Here is a 26,759-nt window from a genome sequence, read left to right on the forward strand (position 1 = left end):
CCCACGCATTGCCTGTCCCTTAATGCACCTACTACCTGGACTGACCTGGATGTCACCTTGCCAGTGAGCAGCCTGCCAATTTGCCAAATCGCGATGCCATGGTGTATTAGGCTTGTGCCAGGCCTTTCCATGGGTCTTTAGAGGGGACACTGTGCTTCATTGCGGTTACTATGTTGTTGGTTTACTCACACCGTTGACCCATTTTGCCATTGTTGTCTGATTTCGCCCCCAGCCCCCATCTGGAGGCTCGGTCTTTGGGCTGGGGTGAACCGGTACTGAGAACGCGAGCAGTACGGTCTCCATCTTCCTCTTTTGGTTCATTTGCTCTTTCTTTTTCCATCTGTGCTCAGTCAGTCTGTGTGCCTGATCCGCTCCACTCCCTGTCTCCATTCGTCAAATGTGACACGTGCGTGTTTTTTTTTTTCCCGCGTGTCTCTGTCCTGAATAATGGTTAAGAGCCGCCCATTACTGTTGCCAGCTTGCGTACGGATTCCCGGCTGACCTGTGACCTGCTCTATTTTTCAGATCCTGGTGAACTCCGTAGGCCAGCCAGCCCTGCCGTACGAGAACGTGCCAGTCAGCGACAGCGTCCTGCGTGACTTGCTCTTCAGCCCAGACCAGGAGTACGTCTACACCCTCACCGAGAAGCAGGTACGCGACGCCTGCACCACGTCTGCTGCTGCATGCTCTCCATGTGGGGAACGGCTGCGGACTTCTTGTCCCGATTCAGTTCGGGTGTGGGGCGTGTCGGGTTAGCTGTGTCTGACCCAAGACCACCTTCCCATCACAGGAAGTCACTCTGTGTGTGTCTGCAGTTCTGTATTAGGCTTTCGGTCTGTCTACTTGTCTTTTGTAGTGAGTTTTTTGGCTGTGCTACTGTACTGTGCTAAGAAATTACCCTTTCATTTTTACTGCTGTGAATTAACCCACTTTCCCCACCTGCTGCTCCTCTGTGAAGATACTTCTGATGAATACAGCTAGGTTGTGTCTTCCCTGGGTCAGTCGCAATGTGTGGCCTAAGTGTCTGACTGTTTTAGTCCTCCTGGTTTGGTCTCTGTATAAATCCCTCACAGGTGTTTGGGGGGTGGTGTTACCCTGTATCCAGCGGCTTCCGTTATTTCAATTACCTTCCAACCAAAGCCTGCTCTGCAGCCAGCACCCCCGCCCGCACCCCTTCCCCCTCCCCCCGCCCCCCCCCAATTTGCTCACAGCTGGGATGCATACCCGTCCTACCCAAGAAAAGGTCAAAGATAATTGATTTTTGTGTTCAAGCTGTTTTTCTTGCCACAACCATGTGAGCGTATGTAAACAGCTTTGCCACTGCTCTATCGTTCTTTTTTTTCGGGGGGGGGGGGTGCATGATGAAAATGGCCCACCCACCTGTTGCCCATTTCACAGGGAGCTCCTTGTTTTGATTGTCTGCTGCTGTAGCGACGACTGCCCCCCCACCCCTCCAAGGTCGTACTCCTGTAGCCCAGGGCCTCTCATCAGGAGTGCACAGGAGGGGGCCGTCCCGGATTTGTTAGTGTTGTCGTTTCGGGACCCCCAGGTAATGATGCATGATTGTGATTGGCTGGCCGCCGACATGGCGAGCTCCTTCCCCGCATTCCCCCTTTCCCACAGATCTGGGATCAGTTGCGTCCTCTGAAGACTTTCAGTGTGACTGCGATCTCCTGTTTCTGTCCCTGACTTGCTGACGCCTCCTTTGAACAGTATATTGACATCAAGGCTGTCAATCGAGCGATCTCCCTCCCTGCCTTATATTTAGGCAGCTGGTGGGCAGCTAGAGATGAGCCGAGCCCACGGAAGGTTCTGGAACCTGCACATGGGCGATGCTGCTTTGATGCCAGACCTGTCATAGGCCCACGGCAGTCACCAGGCTGGTGCTTTCCCTGCTCGCCTTTTTGGCTAGGCCCGGTTTAGTGGCTCCCTTCCAGCTGCTCTCCTTTTTGGCTAGGCCTGGTTTAGTGCCTCCCTTCCAGCTCCTCGCCTTTTTGGCTAGGCCCGGTTTAGTGCCTCCCTTCCAGCTCCTCGCCTTTTTGGCTAGGCCCGGTTTAGTGCCTCCCTTCCAGCTCCTCACCTTTTTGGCTAGGCCCGGTTTAGTGGCTCCCTTCCAGCTCCTCGCCTTTTTGGCTAGGCCCGGTTTAGTGCCTCCCTTCCAGCTCCTCGCCTTTTTGGCTAGGCCCGGTTTAGTGCCTCCCTTCCAGCTCCTCGCCTTTTTGGCTAGGCCCGGTTTAGTGCCTCCCTTCCAGCTCCTCGCCTTTTTGGCTAGGCCCGGTTTAGTGCCTCCCTTCCAGCTGCTCTCCTTTTTGGCTAGGCCTGGTTTAGTGCCTCCCTTCCAGCTGCTCGCCTTTATGGCTAGGCCCGGTTTAGTGCCTCCCTTCCAGCTGCTCTCCTTTTTGGCTAGGCCCGGTTTAGTGCCTCCCTTCCAGCTGCTCGCCTTTTTGGCTAGGCCCGGTTTAGTGCCTCCCTTCCAGCTGCTCTCCTTTTTGGCTAGGCCCGGTTTAGTGGCTCCCTTCCAGCTCCTCGCCTTTTTGGCTAGGCCCGGTTTAGTGCCTCCCTTCCAGCTGCTCGCCTTTTTGGCTAGGCCCGGTTTAGTGCCTCCCTTCCAGCTGCTCTCCTTTTTGGCTAGGCCCGGTTTAGTGGCTCCCTTCCAGCTCCTCGCCTTTTTGGCTAGGCCCGGTTTAGTGCCTCCCTTCCAGCTCCTCGCCTTTTTGGCTAGGCCCGGTTTAGTGCCTCCCTTCCAGCTCCTCGCCTTTTTGGCTAGGCCCGGTTTAGTGCCTCCCTTCCAGCTGCTCGCCTTTTTGGCTAGGCCCGGTTTAGTGCCTCCCTTCCAGCTCCTCGCCTTTTTGGCTAGGCCCGGTTTAGTGCCTCCCTTCCAGCTGCTCTCCTTTTTGGCTAGGCCCGGTTTAGTGCCTCCCTTCCAGCTGCTCGCCTTTTTGGCTAGGCCCGGTTTAGTGCCTCCCTTCCAGCTCCTCGCCTTTTTGGCTAGGCCCGGTTTAGTGCCTCCCTTCCAGCTGCTCGCCTTTTTGGCTAGGCCCGGTTTAGTGCCTCCCTTCCAGCTCCTCGCCTTTTTGGCTAGGCCCGGTTTAGTGCCTCCCTTCCAGCTCCTCGCCTTTTTGGCTAGGCCCGGTTTAGTGCCTCCCTTCCAGCTCCTCGCCTTTTTGGCTAGGCCCGGTTTAGTGCCTCCCTTCCAGCTGCTCGCCTTTTTGGCTAGGCCTGGAACATTTTTTTTTTTAAATCCCAGTCAACAGCGAGAGTAATGAAATGTCCTGCTGAAGCAGTGCACCGCTCCGGGCCGATGCCAGGCCCTGCTACGGAACCGTTCCCCTATGATTGCAGCGTTTATTCAAGGCTGTCGATCTCAGCCTATGCCCCGCGGGCCGGTTTGTAAACAGCTCCCGGCCGCCATGTTGCCCACATCGGCCACACCGTCCTGCTGAATCGCCGGCTTATCGGCCTGTATTACATTCCACATTCCCCACACGACACGCTGGGTGTCTTGCTCTATAATGAGTGCGAGTGCTGTTTACACTGTTAGTCTTCATCCTTATCGTAATGGCTTCATCCTGTGATACCCTTAATCCAAGCGCGCAGAACTCACGCAAATGCACTGTTGTCCTCTATAGATTAGTCCTAATCTCCTCTAATCAATCAGTTGGCTGTTCTGAAAAAAAAAAGCCTTTATTGATTTATACAGATTGATTAAAAATGCTGATAGGCTCATTCTCGCTTGTAGTCTGTAGTTGGGCACTAATTGAATTGTAATTATTTAGAGTGCCTGTTCGCTGTACTGTGCTCATTACTCCTCCGAGCTGCGGATAATCCACGCACCAGAATAAGGCAAGCGGCATTGTGGGGGACCTCGCCCCCCCTGGGTGGCATTTCGTTTGTCGCTGGTGAGGCTGCGCTGGGAATCCTATGTCTGTCTGGCATGGATCATTTGCCTGCGGTATTTTTCATGTGAATTTCCCAAGTTCCCACATTCATGTTCACACACTTGTTTGTTTGTGTTGGTTTGTTTAGTACGTTTTTGTTTGGCAGGGAGGGGGGCCAGTGGGGAACATTTTAGTTGGGGCCGTTGCAACCTGGAAGGTAGTTCCCATGGCTCTGGGATAGCTCACTTGAGCTAGATACTTATCCTGAGTACCTCCAGGTTAATAAACTGAGACTTGTATTAAACTACGAGGTTAATAAACTGACAGTATATCAAGTCACTTTGGAAAACAAAAGTTATTTGCAGCTAAAAGTGTTATTTACAGGTAAGTTTTCTTGTTGGGGGTGCCTTCCAGATGCAGTAGTACGGAAGAATCTTTCCTAAGCGAAGGACAAACGATGGAGATGTGTTTCCGTGTGATGCTGTAGAAGCCGTGCAGCCACTTGTTCTTCTGGTGGGTGGAGTCTCATCAGGGCCATTTCCACCTCTGTCAGGTCATGCTTTGTGGTGTCGACACTCTCAGAGCCGCCCCACATTCCTGTCCGCTCAGTAAGCGGCAGGGCTGGGCGTCCGGCCTGAGATCCTGTCCGTATCTGCAAACTGATTTCGTTCACGTGCAGACAGGTCCTTGCTGTAGCTAATAATTTGTTAACTCTCGTGTCCCGAATTTCGAGCAGAGGTTTCGGAAGTCGCTCTGCATCCTGGATGGCTTTTCTAGTCCGATCGGTCTAAATAACTCCAGCCCCATTCTTTGCCAGCTCCTCAAAGGACCATCAGAGTGATTATAAATTTAATATACGTGGCTGTAAGAGCTGCGTTCGTCAGATCTGAATTGTCACACTTGATCTAATTGATCACACATTAAAGAAACTGTGGCAGTTCAAAAAATATCTGGTCCACTGTGGACTGAGGCCGAGCCCAGAGATTCACAGCGATTGTTATTATTAAAATTCACTAGGGGTCTTTGCCTGTAATGGAAGCGGGGACAGTATCTGTCTGGAATCACACTGGCCGTTGTATTAAGAGATTGTGCTCAGACCACTGGTTTAAAAGGCCAGAAGGCCTTGGATCAAATGCCTGGGGGCCCATAAATATGGAGCAGAGTCTTTTTCAGTTCTGTTAGGAACCGTTAAGCTTGGCACTTGGATTACCCTGTGCTGCCAATCACTGCCTAGTTTAACACAATGGGTGACTTAAACCAATCAGAGACTGACTGCACGGTATAATCCCCACCCACTTTTTGGACACTCATTTTACCCATCATCACTTTTCAGCGCTGACTTGGTCTTGTATTTACACCCCTGCAATGGGCATGCAGAGACCTGCCAATGGATCATGTGTCCCTGAAATCTTAAATGAGGGCTGACTCTTCCTCCAGATACGAGAACCCAAACGCCCGTCGATGATCCTGAACCGGACAGGCTTTTTTTAAGAAACAAAAAAAAAAAAAAAGAACGAAGACGAGATCTCGTCTGTAACTTCAGACTGGCTTTCATTACAATCTGGCAGGTCTGAAATGGAATAGAAATGAATTGCTTTGAAGTGATATGTTCCCCTTGCCCCTTCTTTTAAAACTCCCTTTCAGTGTGGGAGTTAATGGGATATAATCCCCAGGTCATCCATTTCGAAATGGAGGAGCTTTTTCCACTGCGGAGAATGAGGCCGAGGTACAGGGAGTAAAAGATTGTAATCCCTTTTGAAAGTGACAGCCGGTGAAGGAGATACAGTCAGATGGGATAATTTGCCGGCACGGCTGGTTTCCGCGCAGACCCCTAATCTCAGGAATCAGCTCCTCTATCTCTGTCCCTCTCCTATCTCCGGCTGTACGGCGGAATAGTTTTTTGAAGCACGGGTTTTTGTTGATAGGAGTGAGGGGGGCGAGGGCTGGGGGTGGCGAGAAGGGGGGGGCAGGCGTTTGAAATGTATCTGTTTCTCTGTGGATAGGGGCCTATCTTTCCACATCTACGATTACACAAAATAAAATAGGTAATAAAAACCAGTAAAGGACACTTTAAAATCCGCGGCAGATTCGTCCCGTCGCTTATCTCTCTTTAGCCGTAATTCCGCTCGAGTGTAATCCGGTGCCGTTTGGATTTTAGGGCGCCCCACCAAAAGGGAAGAGACAGTCGACGTTTGTATTAGCTGCCAGTGCTGACAGGTGTGATGTGAAGATGTATTTAAGGCAGATGAGACGGGCGGCTTGTGTTTCTGTGTGTTGTTTTCCCACTGCTCTTTTATTCCACTGGATAATGGAAAATGCCAGCATGCGGAATACTTCAGAATTCCCATTTACAACGCTGACAGTGTAATTTACCATTCCACATGTTCTCTGCCGTTCAATTAAAAGTTCCTGATTGCCAGATGTACACCTATCTGCCACAAACAATGGTCCTTTGGCGGGCGCCACGCTGAGCGCTTAACCGAAAGAATAAAGGTTCTGGTTTGTGCACATCGGAATTATGGGCTCTGGCTTGGAGGGATCCTTTATACTTGGTGCTTTTGTGGCTGAAGTTCAGCACAGAGGGCTGGCGTCCAAAAAAAGAAATAAAAGGACCATGAGGAGCAAATTAACTAGCATAATGTAGTTGGTCAGTTTGTCAACTCCTTTAAAAGTGAGTTTGACACTGTAAGTCGTCCTTGTTGAAGGTGATTCTTTTATATCGTGAAGAGCACAGGCTGGACTGTTGTTTTTACAGCACCTCTTAAAGTTAACGTTCTCTTCCTCAAAGATGTGAAGGCGCCCAGTGCCCAAGATCGTCAGCGGTTTTACCGGTCGTCAGCCTTGTTACTCACTGACATTTTCTTTCGTGGTTTAGAAAAACAAAAAGTCTTGTCTGGCTAAGGGCACGTGGTCTCCAGTAGACTTGGTTGTCATTTGGTGATTCCGACATGCACTTAATTTGGCTGCCTGGGTCATTGAATCGCATCTAGTAAACAGATCAGCACCCTTGAGGTCCGTCATGATAATCCAGGTGCATGCTCTTTATCATGTACCTCTGTGTTCATCCGCTTCTGTAGAGTGCGGCTAAGCTATCACACTGATGTTGAGAAGCTCCGGCTTTGGAAGGCAGTTTAGCAGTTCTGACAGGTAGAGACTCTCTGGAGGACTGAAAGCATCTTTAAACTTGCCGATTAAGTCTGGAGGGAAGCAGGCTGCTTAAACCTTCCTCTGTCCCATAACAAACGTCCAGCTACACCTCTGTGGGTTCTCTCCTCTGATTGAGGGGCTATAATGCTGCAGTCCCTTAGGTGGGATTCTCTTATGGAGAGAAACAGATGGGAGGGGCTTTGTAGGAGTGCTTGGGACAATCCCCCCCCCTCGCCTGGTTTGGAAAGCAATTGAAGATTTTGATGAGCCAAGGTGGCTTCTGGTTCTGTGGAGTCGTAGGTGAAGGGGCTGGTGGTTGTAGAGATGTTTTAGGCCGTCGTGGTGCTTAAACTTTCGTAACTGAAGCCAATGAGTAACTTGAGCTTCAAGTCTGACTTCAGCGTTCAACATTGGCTGCGTGGATTCTGCTATCGAGCAGGTTCCTGGTAGGCCATCAAGCGCAAATATGGCTGCCTTGACTAGTTTATTTCTTACTGACCCAGACCATGTGACCTGTCTATGATTGAGCTCACGTTGAAATTTATGGGGCTGTATTATTCTCCCGGGTTTCATTAGCCAGTGAATAATGTGTGGTTTTCCTGTAAGCTCTAACAAGGAGGCTCTGCGTGGGCCTTGGCACTGGGCCGGCCACTTTGTAGGGCCTGACTCGTGTCTGCGGATCATTCTTCTCGCCCCGCTATGCCTTACAGCACGAGCGTGTTAAATCCGCTGGATGGCCCTGCCAGCTCCTCTCACCGTCCTGCCTTATTGATGCGGCTACTTGCGTATAAATCAGTCTCTGTCATGACCCCCCCCCCCCCCCCCCCCATCTCCTCCGACGTCAGTCAGGCTCGCGAGTGAGACGTTTGAGCAGCTCCAGAGCTTTTCCCTTCAGGTGAGGGAAGGAAGTTCAGTTGTTTCTTGAAGGGCCTCCTGTTACAGGCACAGCTGGGTATTTCATTACATGTTACTTTGCCTCCTCATGTCCCGCCCTGGGTTGGACAGGATAGGTTGGGCGCCCGGTGATGGCTCCCAAGGATGACTCTTTGCTTCTGCGTCTTTGATATATGGGGTAATTCACCTTTCTTCAGCCTAGACAAATTTAAAAGCCTTAGGCCAGGAATGGGGAGGGGGGGGGAGATTGTGCCATTGTGTGTTGTGGAACTCAGTATAGCCTATCTGTCATGCTTTGGTGGTATCATGGTGCACAGCTGGGCCATTCACAGAAAGCCCGTGTAAATCGATCCAGTGCACATGACCTGTTTATGAGCAAAAATATTCATTTCCAGAATAACATTTTTTTGTGCGCCCCCCCCCAACCCCAACGGCTTTTTTTTTTTTTTTTCGTTTTGTTATAGACACCCTCCATGACCCAGATAAGAGACTCTTCCTTGGTTCTGGTGCTCATATGATGAATGTCTCTGCTCCTCCCGCAAACGTGGCATCACATCTGAAAACTGTCACTGCATCTTATTAAAGATGGAATAACGTTCCATTAAATCTTCTGTCATATCCTGTTTACCGCTTATTTATATATATAATGCACGCATGCACACGCGCGCACACACACTAAACAGAGTCTTTGTTCCCATGGAATTCTGGGTAGAGGGAGCCTTTTGCTGGCCGGCTTGGCGGTCCAGTTAAGCTTGAACATTCTGCTGCTTGTTGTATGTGGGTAATGATGGCGGCCTGGATGCCGCCAGTGCTGCACTGCTGCTGTCATTTCTGGCCGACAGTTCGATTCCGATAGTAAAGATAATTATGGTAATGTAACCCGCAGCACTGCCCTCCTGTGTGAGCATTACTCTCTTGTTTTGTTATTGGGTGGGTGAAAGATGTACAGGGTTGATGGGGGAGGGGCGTGGGTGGGGTTAGTGACTGGAAGTGTGTAACTTGAGCTTGCCTGGGTTTTTCACCCCCCCCACCCCTGAGATCCCAGGTACCCCGGCAGCCATGAGAAACAGACACACACAGACACAGACATTACACACAGACACACACAGACACAGACATTACACACAGACACACACAGACACAGACATTACACACAGACACACACACACGCACAGGCTGTCTTGCTAACTCCTCACCTTCTTCTCCATCTATCTTCCTTTATCTCTACCTGTAAAGTGAGATCCTTATCTTTCTGCCGTTGGCTGCCTTCCCAGTCGTCACGTTTTAATCCGGGGGGGGGGGTGGGCACAGTGTAAATACCCACTCCCTCAGCCCCTCTTTCCACACTGTACTATTCCATTCCTTTCACGTGTACTGATGGGGTTGGGTAGGGCTGCCAGTGACTATTAGCACATTTTCCACCACCCCTCCCCCCATCTCACTGAACCTATATTTTAGACAGATTTTTTTTGTGGTTGTTTTTGGGAATTGGGACCTTTGTAGACGTGGATTCCCCAGCAGCTCTCTCATGTGATACGGCACCAAGACTCCACCCGTAATTGGTGGCTTCTGACAGCGGACAGGTGGTGCTGAAAGCTAGCTGGGTTCTGCTGACTCACGCCACTGTGCAGATGCTGCACACACATTTTATATTTTTAACTGATGTGTTTAGCCAAAGCGACTTACATTCCAGGGAAGGGTTGCAATTTGTGTGTTCTGGGACTTGAACCCACAACCTTTGCATTTGTTTGTTAGTGCAAGCTGTAGCTTGTTCAGAGCACCGTCAAAGAGGTCTCCAGGAGTCCCTGTTGGGGTGGTCAGGGTGGGCTTTCCTGGGGGGATATCCCTGCCCATATGGAAAACGCCTTGAATTAAGCTGTCAACCACTGTGGAGCTCAGGCACAGCACAGGGCACCTGGGAGCATGAGGAAGGGTCCTACAGGGCGGGGTCAGCCCAGCCTCTAGCTGTGAGCTCCCTGATTGAGCTGTGGTACCCGTGGAGCCCCCAGCATCATCCTATAACGTGCCCCCTTCTCTCCTGTCCCCCTTTCACCACCGCAGGTGAGCCGGGTGCCGGTGGAGAGCTGCGAGCAGTACACCAGCTGCGCCGAGTGCCTGGGCTCTAAGGACCCCCACTGCGGCTGGTGCGTCCTGCACAACATGTGAGTTTCTGCTCAAAACCCGCCACATGCGCCGACGTTCGCGCGCGCTGATGATAACCTGTCCTGGGACGTGGCGGTAGATGGAAGAAAGTTACCATGTGTCATTAAAAGGGACACTATTCACGATTTTTGGATATCTTTTTTTAAAAAAAAAATACTTTCCAGAATTTTCCAGAATTGTACGCAACCCCCAACTGAAAAGCACTGTGGGGGGTAGGGGTAGTGGTGGGATACAGGGGAGTTACAGTTCAGGGCCTTTTCTCCTCAGTAAGACTTTGAGCATCAAGGTCAGCTGACCGATAATTAAAAATATTTTAGATATTAGGCTGAGATAGAGGCGGTGCTTACGATCAGGTGGTCCAATCATCTCTCAGTTTCTGATCGCATTCAGAGCTACATATTTACATGCAGTGCCCATAATTCTTTATTACTGCAGAAGTATCCCATTAAAAAAAATATTATCCCAATAGCTGGATTCCTGATCTCCAGCTTGCTGTGCTTTTGTTATTGGGGTATAAGTTCGGTCCATTGTCAGGCTGCCTGACTGATGGTGCTTGTCACCTGCCTCGCGGAGCCCGTCAGATTTATCACCATAGCGATAAGAAAATAAAATGTCACTGGAGTGGTTTGGAATGCGTTCCGCTGACTGGGAAAAATCCTGGAATGAGACGCGGGATAATTTAGCTCTTTCGCCCTTATTACCGCGTCTGTGACTGGCAGAGTGGGGAATACTGTGTTCGACTGAGCTCTCAGTTGGGGTCTGGCGTTCCCAGGTAGCAGGTGAGACGTCGGCCCTGCACACAGCCCTGTTAACCCCCCCCCCCCCGCCGTCGCCCGCAGGTGCTCCCGGAAAGACCGCTGCGAGAGGGCCAGGGAAGCACAGCGCTTTGCCTCCAATCCGACGCAGTGTGTGCAACTCAGCGTGCAGCCTGGGAATGTGTCTGTCACCATGTCTGAGGTCCAGGTAAGCCCACCCTGCTCGCCTACCCGCACGTCACCTCACCTCCCCCCTCTCTCCTTAATTTCCCTCTGCTCCCCCCCCCCCCAGCTGGTGCTGCACGCTCACAATGTTCCGGACCTTTCCGCCGGCGTTAACTGCTCCTTCGACGACTTCATAGAGAGTGAGGGCCGCATCGAGGACGGGCTCATCTACTGCCTGTCCCCAGCCGCCCGTGACGTGGCGCCCATCACCCGCGGCCAGGGTGAGCCCCCCCCAGTGATGATGTACACTTTTGCCTTATTGTTTTATTTCGTGACTAAGGGATCAGAGTGATCAGTGTCACTGTTGCCACTTATTGGAAGCCATCCCGCTGCAGGTGTCTGTTACATAGCTGCCCCGTTTGAATCTAGTGGGGGGGCAGGGGGGTCGTAAAACCTGATTGGCTCTTCGCATGACCGGCTCTGCGACTGCCATCTCTCTGCCACTGTTAATCACATCCTGGCAGTGAGGGTGTCTGACCCACCTTTACATTTTCTGAGCCTTGCACAATTCTGGTCGAAATAGACTGATCTGAGACCCTGCTCTCTGTGGTGCCCCTCCCCCTGCTCTCTGTGGTGCCCCTCCCCCTGCTCTCTGTGGTGCCCCTCCCCCTGCTCTCTGTGGTGCCCCTCCCCCTGCTCTCTCTGGTGCCCCTCCCCCTGCTCTCTGTGGTGCCCCTCCCCCTGCTCTCTGTGGTGCCCCTCCCCCTGCTCTCTGTGGTGCCCCTCCCCCTGCTCTCTGTGGTGCCCCTCCCCCTGCTCTGTGATGCCCCTCCCCCTGCTCTCTGTGGTGCCCCTCCCCCTGCTCTCTGTGGTGCCCCTCCCCCTGCTCTCTGTGGTGCCCCTCCCCCTGCTCTCTCTGGTGCCCCTCCCCCTGCTCTCTGTGATGCCCCTCCCCCTGCTCTCTGTGATGCCCCTCCCCCTGCTCTCTGTGATGCCCCTCCCCCTGCTCTCTGTGATGCCCCTCCCCCTGCTCTCTGTGGTGCCCCTCCCCCTGCTCTCTGTGGTGCCCCTCCCCCTGCTCTCTGTGGTGCCCCTCCCCCTGCTCTCTGTGATGCCCCTCCCCCTGCTCTCTGTGATGCCCCTCCCCCTGCTCTCTGTGATGCCCCTCCCCCTGCTCTCTCTGGTGCCCCTCCCCCTGCTCTCTGTGGTGCCCCTCCCCCTGCTCTCTGTGGTGCCCCTCCCCCTGCTCTCTCTGGTGCCCCTCCCCCTGCTCTCTCTGGTGCCCCTCCCCCTGCTCTCTCTGGTGCCCCTCCCCCTGCTCTCTCTGGTGCCCCTCCCCCTGATCTCTGTGATGCCCCTCCCCCTGATCTCTGTGATGCCCCTCCCCCTGATCTCTGTGATGCCCCTCCCCCTGCTCTCTGTGGTGCCCCTCCCCCTGCTCTCTGTGGTGCCCCTCCCCCTGCTCTCTGTGGTGCCCCTCCCCCTGCTCTCTGTGGTGCCCCTCCCCCTGCTCTCTGTGGTGCCCCTCCCCCTGCTCTCTGTGGTGCCCCTCTCCCTGCTCTCTGTGATGCCCCTCCCCCTGATCTCTGTGATGCCCCTCCCCCTGCTCTCTGTGGTGCCCCTCCCCCTGCTCTCTGTGGTGCCCCTCCCCCTGCTCTCTGTGGTGCCCCTCCCCCTGCTCTCTGTGGTGCCCCTCCCCCTGCGCTCTCTGGTGCCCCTCCCCCTGCTCTCTGTGGTGCCCCTCCCCCTGATCTCTGTGATGCCCCTCCCCCTGCTCTCTGTGGTGCCCCTCCCCCTGCTCTCTGTGGTGCCCCTCCCCCTGCTCTCTGTGGTGCCCCTCCCCCTGCTCTCTCTGGTGCCCCTCCCCCTGCTCTCTCTGGTGCCCCTCCCCCTGCTCTCTGTGATGCCCCTCCCCCTGATCTCTGTGGTGCCCCTCCCTTTGCTTTTCCTGATGACCCGCCCCCTGCATTCCTGATGCCCCGCCCCCTGCTCCCTGTGATGCCCTCTTTCTGTTTCTATCTAATGCCCCCCCCCCCCTCCCCCACCATGCACAGGGGACCAGAGGGTGGTGAAGCTCTACCTGAAGTCCAAGGAGACAGGGAAGAAGTTTGCCAGCGTGGATTTTGTTTTCTACAACTGCAGTGTCCACCAGTCGTAAGTTGAACCTTTGTCTTTCCTGTTCAGTACTCTCTGAATTAGCGTCCCCCCCCCAAGCTGCTAATTACACTGAACAGGAAGTGTGATGCATCATGCTAAGCACCTCATGGGATCAGCCTCCAAATGTGATTCCCCCAGTGACTCAGCGCTTCTGAGAAATTAGCCCTCCGCCCCACCGGGTCCCACTGCGGCCCTCCTTGTGCCTGTAAACTGCAGGACGTGTAAGGGGTGCTTGGTGGGGACAGTGCTGATGGTCTCGCAGCCCGACATGATTATTAATATCACAAGGTGGTGTTTCTGCCCCCATTTTCTCAAAAATGTTAAGCATCTTCTAAGGGGTGGGGGCCGCTACAGTCTGCATGTTTAGACTGTGTTATATTCTTTGGAAATGTAGCTTCTGTCTTTAAACACACACAAACACGCACTCGCTCCCCCCCCCCCCCCCTGTTTTATCAGTGTCTCGCCGTGCCTTCTGAAATGGCATAGATTTGCATAGCAACGTTAATCTAATTAAGAATCCAACTGTTCCATTTAAGGTTGTGGGGGGAAGGGGAAATGGAAAAGCACTTGGAGCTGTGATTATGACTTAATTAAATATTTCCACCCCCTTCCCCGTATAATGATTTATCAGAGTGCATGCGGCGAGTGTGTCCGGGCGATGGCTCCTGCGTGCTGCAGTCTCATGCCGGTCCCTCGTGCTAATCGAGCCCCTGATTGTCAGTACCGTTTGGTTTGTGTCGCTGTGTACAGTTAGGATTCGCCTTCAGTGTAACGGCGACTTTCCCCCGCGAGTGAGCTAAGCGCGGCAAACGAACGCGTGGAATTTCGGCAGCCGACACACCGTAGGCAGACCGGGAATGTCACAGAACGGTCCCAGGAAGCGGCGGGAGTAACTGCGTCACTGGATCTGAAAGCCTGCCTGGCAAACGGCTGATCTGCAGTGGCTCTTAACCAGTTTAGAGTTCCAGTGTGCCTGGAATGTTGGTTTTATGCACAAATGGCAAATAAAAATCTCGTATCTCGTAACGTTTAGCCTCGGCACCCAGATTTTTGGGTTTTTTTGCCAAGACTTACATATCTGAATCTTAAGTAATGACCTTGAAAATCTGATGATTGGGTGGGTTTTTTGTTTGTTTTTAACGCCGCACTCTGCAATCAACTGAAAATGGTCCCATGACCCTTTTTTGGGTCGCAGCCCTGCAGTTGAGAATCTCCCCTAAGTCACCTTTGCTTCACTGCCACCTGACTGTGGTTCAGTGGCCAGCATGCCTGGGCCATAAACAGGCTCTGCATGCGTTGCTTGCTCTCCCCTCCCGAAGCTGGCCTTGGTGCTGCTTCAGCTTTTCCAAGCCTTCAAACCGAGGCATCTTCCAAACCGCCGAGGTTCTGAGAGCGTGAATTTGAAACGGCCGGGTGCGGGCTGAGCTTCGGCTCGCAGATATGTGGTACATTTACAGCATAAATATAAAAGAATTAAACCAGGGCTGTTTTAGAGCTCAGAACGGCGCTGTGTGGAGATATTTAGCAATTGGCTTTTAATGGCGCTGATCACATGCGCGCTTTGCAGGCCTGCAGCTGGAGATGGGAGTGTGTCTCGTGTGACACTTTGGCAAATCTTTATATGATCACTGGAAGGCTTTTGCTTTGTCCTTTGATTGATTCTAATGTTCTAATCTTCTCCTCTGCTCTCGTTTGCCTGGATATAACGGTGCAGACTCTTGGGCTTAGCCGTAAGACTCTTTGGGGACTCTGACTCTGATCGTTGGTCTGATGTGCCGGTGGAAGTACTGTAACAGCTGCCCAGATTTTTCGAGCCTCCTCAGCCAGGTGAATGGAGACTGTCGCCTGACTGCGGATTCAGTGGAACTGGGAGTCGCGGGGTGGAGAAGCGGGCATCTCTGCCGCCCCGGCCGCTTTTGGATTAACATCGACAGGCAGCGGCAAGTCCAAGGGCAGAGGGGTGACATCCTGTAACCCCTCTCTCTGCGGCAGACGCCAAATCCCGCCACAGGCTTGTCCCGGGTCTCACCCCGTGGCACCAGAGCACTGGTATGATTCTGGTGAAGATCCGTTTCGGAATCACCCATCAGGAGCAGCCCGCCTTATTTCACTGCGCGGAGATGGATGGCCTCGTGCTCCCTGAAGCTCCTGTGTCGGATGTTCACCGCACGCCGCCCTCATCTTATCTCCTCCTCCCTTTCCCGGAACGCTGTCCCGCGGCTCGCTCCACATCCCGGTGCACGCTGAGATCCAATCCTTCATCGGGCTGCTCGCCAAAGACATTGGCGTGGTCCCGGGCGGGTGGGTAAGGGGGCTTACCACTGAAATGACTGATTTGCAGCATTTACACCTTTGAAAGATGGTGCTTTCGTGGGCTCCGAATGCATTATACCTGGGAATGATGCTGGTACTGTGGGACTGGAATGCCATGTGACAGGGCTGGGGTTCCATATGACACACGGCTTCCTCGACCTGCTGTTTCCGTGCTTTAGTTGATTGTGCGCTTTATTCAGTGTAGATCGTATTATAGGCAATCTCAGGTTATTTAGCCCAAGAGCAGAGGGTTCTAATTCAAACCTTCTCAGTCCTGTTGAGCTTGTGTTGACGGTGTCTGTTTATTGGTAATAGACGTAAGGTCAGGATCTGCATGATACGGAAGCTCATAACCCAGAGGGCATTGTCCGAAATGTCGGCAGGGACTGTGCCTATCGTGCCCTTCAGCAAGGTCCTTAACCCAGAATTCTCAAGGAAAACATCCAGCTCTGTGAAAAATAAGCTCTCCCTAGCACAAAGTATTAAAACAACTAAAATGTAAATGAAATGTATATTATTAGTTTAGGCTGTTAAGTCAGCTACCCTTTATATGAACTGCAAAATGGAACGTGTAGCGTTTTGAAGTCTGCGAGTGAAACAAGTGACTGTCATTAACCCTCCATGGTGAACTTTGTCATTCCCATTAATTCATCTCGCTCCTGCTACTATGCTGCATTCATAAATCAGTGCTTTCTTTTAGCATTGTTTGTTCCTTCAGGGCACAGATCCTGCCAGTTTAACACACATTCCTGAGCGCCTGGGCTCTCCTCACTTATAAAAAAATACCAGCCGATTAAAAAGGGCCATATATGTAATTGGAGTGATGGCTCTGTGGAAAGCACTGTGACTTCACGCCCCCAGGGTTGTGGGTTCGATTGGTGCTCTTACTGTCTGTCTGTCTGTGTATGTGAGAGAGCCCTGTGATTGACTGACATCCCAACCAGGGTGCTTCCTGACCCTGTATTATTATGTGGCATTTTGGGCGGGGGGGGGGCGGGGGATGGGTCTTGCTCATTGGCCCAATGACTATTCGTAACCCAGACTCGAAACGGAGACCTCCCTTGCACCAAGACCTAACCCGCTGTGCCACCCACCACTAAATGACTTGCAGTTTTAACTGTTTTGTTTCTATTGATTGGTTTACTGCCCGCTGGTCATCTGCTACTGAAGCCCCATATGCAGCCATATTAGTGACGTGCATGGTTGCATGAGTAAATGCGTCTGCCGGACAGGGTCTGCGTGTCGATGCGGAGCCCGGAGGTTGGAGCCGGGGGGAGATTGCAGGCTGCAGAGGCAGTTCTGTGCGCTCGCTGTGCTGCAGGATAAAGGGCTCTGCTTCATCCCTCCTGTCACGGTAATCCCAGTAACACCACCCTTAGCTGCTCCCCCCGCGGCTTGTTCATGTGAACGGGTGCATGACCCTTTCCTGAGCGGGGGCCCTCCTCGATCCTACCTGCTGCGCATCTCGGGAGAATGCCCCCCTCCGCACATTTGATCGCTGTCTTTCACTGGTCTTCTCCTTCCACCCTTTCCCACTCTCCCAGTGAACATGTGGAAGGGAGAGGTGATGATTCAGAGCGATGCTGGGGGGGGATTGATTATCAGGGGATGTCTTTCATTGCTGTGTGTGACTCTCTCTCTCTCTCTTTCTTACAGGTGCCTGTCGTGCGTGAACGGCTCCTTTCCCTGCCACTGGTGCAAGTATCGGCATGTGTGCACCCAGAACGCCAATGACTGCTCCTTCCAGGAAGGCCGCGTCAACAACTCTGAGGTCAGTGCAGCCCAGAGAGACACAGCACCCCCTGTCTGACGCTGTGTGGCTGTCGCTGCCTTCAGTGCGGCTGCGTGCAGACACGCACGGACACGCGATGCAGCTCTGATCTGCTCCTTTCTGTCGTCAGGGCTGCTCTCGCTGTGTCCCGTTGGGTCAGGTCTGGCCCAGTCCAGCCAGGCTCTTTCAAAGCATCCGGCGATTTCCACTCCTCGGTCCTGCCGAATGTCTATGCAAATGAGATCTTGTTCTACATACCCAAATGCTACATTAGCATAAAGACCATTAAAACGTAGTCTGCGAATGGAGGGAAACATAGAGGAAGTTGGGGGTGTGTCACGTGTTTGTTCGCTCTCTGTTGTTGTCCCCCCAACGCTCCCCGCCCCCCCCCCCCCCCCCAGCGCGCTAGCACCTTTTTTCTTGCTCTGAGTCAGAATCCATACAGTGTGACTGCTGGCCTCGCAGTGCTGAGCTGCTGAGATGATGTAAGCATTACAGCGATTACGTGCTGAAGCAGACCCCCCTCCCCAGCCCACCCCACAACCTTGTCTGCTGGGCTTCAAGCTGCTGACAGATTGTTTATCTCCCGTTCACCTTCCACAAGCAACCCCCCCCCCCCGTTTACTTATACGAGGCCCTCCCTGGTCACAGGGTGACACGGCCCCATCCAATCATGCGTGGCCTTTTGTACCTGCGTCTCGCCTCGGAGAGCAAATGACGCGGATTAGCGCATCCGTACCTGAGCGTGGAGGGAGGCCACACGACTAGTGTCAGTACTGCGGAGCCGGGAGTTGGGGGCTCTGAGGGGGGGCCACGAGAGCCCCCTGGAAATGCCACTTATGAGTCCGTGCTGTCAGTTGTTCAGTCAGCCTGTGCCGCCTTTTTTTGGCCGGGCTAAAAATGGATCCCCTACATTCCTATTTGATCCGCTTCCCCCTCCTGTTTGATCTTCCCCATCCGTGGCTGTCAGCGTCGCCGCTGTTTGGCCCTGCCATGGCCATACTGCTGTTAGGGGGTGGGGGGGGTGGCTGTCGCTCTCAGCCCGAATGTGAGGCTCTGTGGCCCGGGTTTCGCTCGCCGCGGCCGGCCGACCCGCTCACCGCCGCGGTCCCCCCGCCATGCCGTTGCCGCGGTAACAGACACTGGCGAGGGCCGTGCCGGCATCTCACCGCCCCGAGCACCTGGCCACTCCTGGTTATTTCTGAACGTCTGCATCCGCGGCAAAACAAACCAGCAGGAAAAAAAATCAACAGAAAGTCAGAGAATGTAATGAGGAACATTTCACAAATCAAATATATATAAATCAACATCCCACTGTGACAGTCGATATAAACAAAGAGGTGCATTAAATGCAACCAGGCAGAAAATTGCCTGAGTAATCCTCACTTCAGAAACCCATCGGAAGGAAAAAGTAAATCTTTTGTGCTCCGAAAGGGGCCCCCGCTGTCTGTCCTGGGCTACCTGCCCCATCGGACCCCCGCAGACTGGCTCGGCATTAGGACGAAGGTTCTGGAGATGTGGGACCGGGGATTGGTGGTAGGCTGGCAGCTTCAGAGTCCTTCAGTCGCTAACGCGTACAAAGAGCTGGGTTAAACCTTACACTGAATTTTAATCGAAAATTTCACAAAGGACTGGAAAGGACCCAAATAAGTAGAAATGCATAGAAAGCAAAGCCTGAAGAGTCTTGGTTGGTGGAATTATGAGCTGCAGATGTCTGGTCAGTTTATCCTCTAACCGCTGGTTATATTATCAGTGCACAGTGGGATTTAACCAAGCAATGACTGACAGCGTATAGCAAGCATTCACCTACGCGTCAGCTTCAGATCTTCCTCTGCATTTAAAATGTGTTTCCTATCCTGCTTTGGGTCAGAAGTCCCCCCCCCCCCCTCCCAAAAAACGGAGATGATGCTGCTCTCCTCTTGGTGAAATGATGAAACCTTGTCTCCAGGTTTGTGTGACCTGCTATAATGAGTGCTGAAGCGGACAGTGGGTGTTCACACTGGTGTTCAGAAAATCTCCCTCAAACAACATCCCGGGGCAGGATAAATGTGGAGAGGCACCTGTCTCTCTCGGCGTGGGGGCAGAAGCAGTGCTACCACTCTGTCCGCCCCCTTCGCCTGGCTTGGTGGGGTCCGCCGTCACAGCGAACCACTGACAGATTGAAATTAATTGCCCCAAATGTCAGTCCTTATCAGATTTGCATACTTCTTCCTTCTCCTCATATTTGTGTTATACTGCACGGCCAGAAAGTCATGGATATAACATCTGAAGAAGTATTTGACCTGTGATATTACGGCTGACTATGGGTATAGAGAAATATATGGAATGTTCTACTCACAAGTTAAAAGGACCACTGTCAAGGATGGAGGGTGGGGCTTCATCAGACTGTAGACGGGCCGCTGCGTGAACCTGCACGTCTGTTAAGTCCAGCTGGGCAGGATATGGGGGGGGGGAGGTGTGCACTGTGTAATTTATAACCATTAAATCTGCTTTTGTTCTGGAGATGATAATGCGTCGGTCTCCGGGTGAAATCGATCCTATTGGCGCTAATTAGACGATGGATCAAAGCAGCACAGGGTCCCGCTTGGCTCGATCCTGACGTTAGCGCGCGGGGAAGGCTGTGATGATGCCGGCGAGCTTAAATAAGTGATGAGCTCCATCGCAGGAAGAAGACGGAGCCTCTCGAAGTTCAGTTCTTCCATCAGCCCTTCTGGGATTCCCCACTGCGTTTGATTTTTATTCTTTTTTTTCCCCCCCAAATCCTTTTATTGTAGAGAATCTGTGAGGGTTTGTTTAACTAATTCCAGATGAAGGCGTTTGCCGAGTGAGACGCCTAAAATGTACCCGGAAATTTCTCTCCGATGTTTTGTTTCTCACGTTACTTGCCCCCCCCCCTCCCCCCCCCCCCGCAACCACTGATTAACACGCCTCAGAACCATATGCCCCCCCCAAATGGGGCTGTTTCTCCTCACAAGTTCAGCACCGGCGATGTTCAGGAAGGGTGGCAGACTGTTACTTGGACCAGGGTGCGCTGTTGAGTCCTGCCCCTGTGCCGAAGTGGGGTAGGCCCCCCCACCCAGAGGTTTCACTGGCCCTGGTTCCCAAAGTTGCTGTTCTTGCACAGGGTCGGGCGCGTGAAGGTTTTTAATTGATTGATATATGATTTAATTAGTCAACAAGCACCTGGCCGTTGTCTCTCACCTTCCGTATCTGATCCGTGACACCCCCGCTGGAGCTGCCGGCTTCCTGACTGCGGCCCCCACCCAACCTCCCCCATCCCTAGGGTGGTCAGAATGTGGGAATCAGAAGCTGCCAGTCGCTGTTGCCTTTAATTATTCAAAACATATTAAGTCTTAATTTCCAGATGCCTTAGCATCTGTCTGCTTAATGGGGGCTGAAGAAATCTTTTTCTGTGTGTTGGGTGGGGGGGTCATTGTGGCAAGCTCTGCTCTTGTAAACGGAAACATTATCGCTGTGGGGCAGGGCTCCGTGATCCCAGAGGTTCGGGAGCAGAAACCCAGTAGGCCTTTCCGGTGAGCTGAAATTGCACAAACGTGGAACTTGGCTCGTGGTCACCCTGACATCCAGGCGGAGAAAATCCAGCTCATCAAACCTCTAATGGAGGCTGGCTGAACAATAACATGAAGGGAAAAGCGGATCGCTGCTCAGGACAGTGCCTCCTGCCTTCTGAGGGACGTTTGTCCCAGAGAAGATGGACGTGATTCACAGGCACCTTGTGAATGGCAAATCTGGACCATTAACGGGCTGGGGTGAGAGATATGGCTTTGAGGAACTTTTGATCCACCCTGGCAGATTTGACCGCAGCCAATTAAGTTTCAGTTTTTTTGGGCCCCCATTCTGACATTCCAGCCCTTTTATAAAACACCTGCCCTAGATATGCGCAGTGATGTTCAGAGACCACCGGGGGTGGGGGGTGCATATGGAACCAACCTCGGAGACGGATCTGTGGCGGATCTAAAGGTTCCCGTTACGCGGGTCCCCCGGCGCCCTGCAGACCACCTTCCGTGTGGCACAGCTTCGCTACCCTGTTAGGCACGTGTGCACGGCTGGACCTTTTAACAGGGCGGCCGGTAGCCAATCAGATATCGCCTTGGGCCGGGATTTAGAGGAGGGTGCCGGCAGTCCTGTATGTGCTCTGAAGGCTGGACGTGGAGGTGAGCCGGACCCCAAACGCATGAGTAGGAGGTTAACAACAGTGATTGTGGTTCCTTCTCCTGACCAAACTCAGAAAAGAAAAATGCATTTAACTCATCCAGTGGACCTGAGAGGTTCCCTCCTACTGTTTACCCAGTGCCCCCCTCTTCCCCTATCCCTCCCTCCCCCTCTTGATTTTTTAAAAAATACATGTTTTTTTCTTAAATATGCTCTGTTTATCTGTTCTGCAATTAATTTTTGATGAATCGGTCGTGAAGCCTGCAGCGTCCAGGCTAGTGATTATTTATTCATGATCCACAGTGCTTTTTTTTCCCCTCAAATAAATATATATATATTATTATTTTTTTTATTATTTAATTTTTTTTTTTTTCCTGGTCACCACCCCGGTTAGCGATTAAGCTGCAGCCATGCGTTTCTGCGCATTCCTTTGCCGTATTTATATCTGCAGTGTCTCCACTTGGCTGACGCCAGTCTCATCCTGACGTGTCGCCCGCTGACCGCCCTCGTCTGACGGCTCTATGTGTGTCCTGCGGTACGCAGGGTAGCGGAAAGGACAGCCGGCAGCGAGGGGTAGCTCCCTTCGTCTCAGCCGCCCACCGCGCTGCATCGTCTGGCGCGATGTTGGAGTGACAATATGGAGTGACTTTGGATGCCGCAGTGGCTGCTGGTCGGTCTGCAGGATTAGCCCGAGGGTCTGACCTCATCAGCAACGCCTTGTTAATGTGTTTTCATTGGCTGCAGCTCCCACAGTCTTCCTGGAGCTTTGGTATTCATGGCGACAGCCATTCGAGGTTTTGATTTAGACAGGAAGTTAGCCAGCAAATAAGGAGCTGGATTTTGGGGCCTTTGACTGGGACACTGCGATGTCCTGCCAACCAGGCCTGACTTTTCCTTGCCCCTGATTTCTTTGCCCATCTTCCCCAGCTTCTCCATGTGGAAACAGTAATGCGGAAATCATTGGTTTACATTGACACCCCCCCGCATAAATGATGATGCAGGCTATTCATTACAGCATTAGTTCAGCAGAAAAACCTGTTTTATACAGCACTGTGTAAAAGTCTTAGGCGGTCAAAGAAAATTATGTTTAAATGATCTTTGTTTGGTGTGAAACTATGATGCTACCTCTAAGTGTCTGCTTAGCTGTTTGCTAAACTCCCCTAAAATTACCCCAGGATTTGTAACAACTGTCCAGTTTATCAGTGTACTTTTTGATTCGACCACTACCCCATCTTGTTTGACTAATCAATAACATTGACTTATTTATCTAATTAAGTTAATTAATTGAGCCAGTGCTGAGATGAATACTCTGAGATGAATGGTTGAGGTGGGCCCTCAGGGATGTGTTCTTGCCATCCAACAAGATTTCAGTAACTAGTTTTTGTTACTGTTGAATTGGATATGTTCAAATGTTAAGTTGTATTTTTTTTCCGAGAAAATGCACACTTACTACCCCAGTATGTTTACCGTAAAAAATTTTGACGGCCTGCGACTTTTGCGCACTACTGTAGCTTGACGCTGCTTTTTCCGCTCTTACATGGGGGTTTTTGATTTTTGGGGCCCTCCTGTGTTGTACAGTTGGCCCAAGTCCCCAGCAAAACCCACAGTCTAGGTCTCTGCACTGTGAGGATTTCAAATAAACATCATCTGAAACATCCTGCTCTCAGAATCCATGTAAAGTGAAAGCGATGTGGGGATGGTCGCCTCTGAGAGCTGCCCAGCAGAGCTGTTTCTCTGGGGCCACATGTGGGTCGCACTGCTTGCACCCTGGTCAGCGATTTATTTGCTGAATTTATTCATCTGTTTACCCGTTTGTGTATTTTTTTCTTCAATTCCAAATTATCAAAGGGTACGGGCATACTCACACTTGGCCCGGTTTGCTTTGTACCATGCCTAAGCATAATTGCCCCGCTCCCCATTGCCCCCCGGTCTGCGCTCACTTAGCACTTCGCGGTCCCGGCCCGAGTGCACCTCCATCATCGAAAACACAGAAAGGAAAGCAGTGTCATATAGCATAATGGAATTCAAGGTTAATGTCCTTATTTTATGACTTATTTGGAGTCATTGTGGGCGTGATGAGACACACAGGTTTATCAGGTATGCAATGCAATGATGTTTATTTATTCATGCTGCACCAATAAGAGAGTCCCACTTTTCCAGAATATCTGAGTTCATGAAGACTTGTGCTGCCCAGGTTAACAGTACTGAAAAGGTCCTGTGGTAACACATTTTTCAAAACTATTCAGCATTACATTTCTATAGTACCTATACTAATTGCATTTATAGCTAATGCTATATAACGCTAACCATCGTTTCAGAACCATGAACTCAAAGTATCCGAACCACTGCAAGCTCAGTTATACCCTATGTCAGAATTGCATGCGTCACACTATATAGAACACAAAAATGTCAGCTAATTAAAAATGATCTCCCGAGCTTCAAGTCAGAGATGTGTGTAAGGGATCGTTTGATATAACAAAATCTTATAATATAGCAAACAGGCTACATTAACATCATCAAACTAGCAACTGTATCTACAGGCTATCATGCTATGCGGCATATGCTTCATGCAGTGAGATAAGCATCATGTGCTACACAGGAAATTTTATGTTTATTGAGCAGATGAACAGAACAACGCAGAAGAAAACCGCTGTAACCTTTATGGGTGCTTATATTATCTGTTTGGTATTGTTTAATTTCATTTTTTTTTTTTACAATGGAGAGTAACGGTGATGAGTTTGATCGTAGTATAAATATGATTTACCGTTTTGCGTGATTGTGTTTTTTTTCTTTATTCGTAAGCACAGCGCACATTCTCAAAATCCATGTAACGAATCATATTCATACTGATCCCCCCTCTCCTGCCAACCCCCAGAACTCCCCATTCACACAATTTTTTGCAGTGCAGTTTTGCAAAAACATAAAATAAATGTAAAAAATGACACAATCTGCCCGATCTACAGCCACCCCAATGCGTTCCTTCCCGGCCCAGTATAGTGTACATGTGCGCATGCAGGTGTCAGTTGCATCACCGACGTCATGTCTGAGTTCCGTACTTGGGCACGGTTAGTGATCTCACTAGATGCTAAACCATTCGCAAGTCCGACTAACCGTGCTGGGGCCTACCTCTTCAAACGGGCCACTAACCATGCCAGTAAGGAACAATCACACTAGTCAAATGAACTGGACTTTTGGGGGGTCAAACGTGCTTGGGTACGGTACGGATCGGCTAGCACGAGTACAGCCTGAAGGTCCTGGGTGATTTCACTGTCCAAACACTGGGCTGATTAAAACTCCCATTTTGTCGACAGTTATCACAATGAGTAAATAACAGGCTGCCGTTTTTGCGGAACTAGGTGAGCTACCCGACCCAGCTCCTTCTGGACCACACCTTCCCCCACTTTTTACTCCATGTCTCTGGTCTTTCCAGGAAACACCATTGATCCTGTCAGAGGTTCAAAGGTCACCGGTTCATTCTGCCCAGGTGATGTGCTGGTGCCTTGGACTGTATGTATGCCACTCTGAACATAGACGCTCTTCTCGTTTCCCCTGCAGGACTGTCCTCAGATCCTGCCATCTACAGAGATCTATATACCCGTGGGGGTCACTAAGCCCATCACTCTGTCGGCCCGCAACCTGCCACAGCCGCAGTCTGGTCAGCGAAACTACGAGTGCATCTTCCGCATCCAAGGAGCAGTTCACAGTGTCACCGCCCTGCGCTTCAACAGCACCAGCATCCAGTGCCAGAAGACCACGGTGAGTACAATGCCATGGCAAGGGGGTCTTCATGTGTGCTGAACATGAGAGGTCTTTGCACTACACCGTTTATGCATGGGGCAGTTCATGCAGAGGTCTTGGTGAGAGTATGGAGGGGTAGTCTTCATACAGGGATCATGATGAGGTCATGAGAAGAGGTAGTCTTCATATGGGGGTCATGATGAGGTCATGAGAAGAGGTAGTCTTCATATGGGGGTCATGATGAGGTCATGAGGAGAGGTAGTCTTCATATGGGGGTCATAATGAGACTGAGGAGAGGTAGTCTTCATATAGGGATCATGATGGTGAGGAGGGTAGTCTTCATATAGGGATCATGATGGTGAGGAGGGGTAGTCTTCATACTGAGGTCTTGGTAGTATTTCTCACTCAGCTCTAAGTTATAAGTCATGGTGTCAGATGATGCTCCTGTTTAGGGAACACAGAGCAGTTGGCCGGCAGCACACATATCTGTGATCTAGTTCCTTCCTTCATTATTTTTTATCAGTAAAATAAATACAGAGTTCGAGTTCAGTCAATTTTCTGTAAAAATGTTCGGTGATGTTACCGACCAGCTGGAATCCCGCTGTGGACGGTGCCCTGATTCACCTCGCCTGGTGTTTGAAGTCAGCCTGCCACTGTTGATGTGGGGAAACACAGGATAAAGCTCATGAAATACTTTTTTTCGTTTGATTTCTCACGTGTACTGAATGGGTGGGTGGGGGGTTGAACTCGCTGCTTTGCTTCACAGGGGTGGGTGGGGTGTGATGGCTCTCATCCCTGCAACGTCAGGGTTTATCCTTCCTCAACTGCAGGCTCAGGGTGGATGATGGATTGGGCCTCCTTTGTGGTGGTGGCGGGGGGGGGCTTTACTTTCTTTTTTTGTGTGTCACTGCGGGTGACACACAACCTACTTGACAAGTATGGGTTTGAATCCACCCCCCTCCCCAGAAGTTGTCCTTCCTTCCTTTTATTTTCCCACCTTTGTCCCCCACCTCAATCGTTCTTTGATTCCTCGAGATGCTCCTGACACTCGCAGCAGGATGTCGTTTGATTGCAGACCTGCTCCGCTTTGGTCTCCCCCTTTCATCCTCCATTATCCCCCTCCCCCACAAAAGCCAAGAGGCTTCTTTAAATTTTCCCTTAAAGGTTTTACTAATTTAGATTTTTTTTTTAATGCCCCCCTCCCCAGGATTTTCAGATCAGACATTAGTTGCATGTAAAGATGGCGCCCTGTTCCGAGGGAGTAAACGGCCCCCGTCCCTGCAGAGCTGGTGTCTGAAAACAGGAGCATTCACTCGACTCAGATCTAAACGGGAAACTAGTACAATTACGCACAGCGGGCCAGGGAGGCTGCGCGAGGTTCCTAGTGTGTCTGCCGGTGACCCCTGCTGACTTCAGTGGTCGCCCTCAGAAATTCCGAATGTTTCCGAAGCCATTAAAGGTGGTCATATACTTCAAACGAAATTGATGGAATCGACGTCGATTTAGCAGTGCAGTATCATATGAGCTGTAATCACGGTAATCACCGTTTTGCGCGCACCACTTGTGCAGGGTCATTGGTTCTGATCCCGCCCACTCTCCACAATT

General features: G+C 51.4%; 1 protein-coding gene across 1 annotated transcript in view; it reads left to right on the forward strand.

Moving 5' to 3' along the window:
* The window catches only part of LOC125725484 (plexin-A1-like), a 137,402-nt gene that overhangs the window by 74,802 nt on the left and 35,841 nt on the right, over positions 1 to 26,759 (forward strand). The window contains 7 exon segments of the mRNA XM_049002420.1: positions 526 to 651; positions 9,981 to 10,081; positions 10,922 to 11,045; positions 11,130 to 11,283; positions 13,057 to 13,156; positions 17,129 to 17,243; positions 24,972 to 25,172. Of these exon segments, the coding sequence (XP_048858377.1) occupies positions 526 to 651; positions 9,981 to 10,081; positions 10,922 to 11,045; positions 11,130 to 11,283; positions 13,057 to 13,156; positions 17,129 to 17,243; positions 24,972 to 25,172 (921 nt within the window).

This window comes from Brienomyrus brachyistius, unplaced genomic scaffold (genome assembly GCF_023856365.1).
Source record: "Brienomyrus brachyistius isolate T26 unplaced genomic scaffold, BBRACH_0.4 scaffold68, whole genome shotgun sequence".
Lineage (NCBI taxonomy): Eukaryota > Metazoa > Chordata > Actinopteri > Osteoglossiformes > Mormyridae > Brienomyrus > Brienomyrus brachyistius.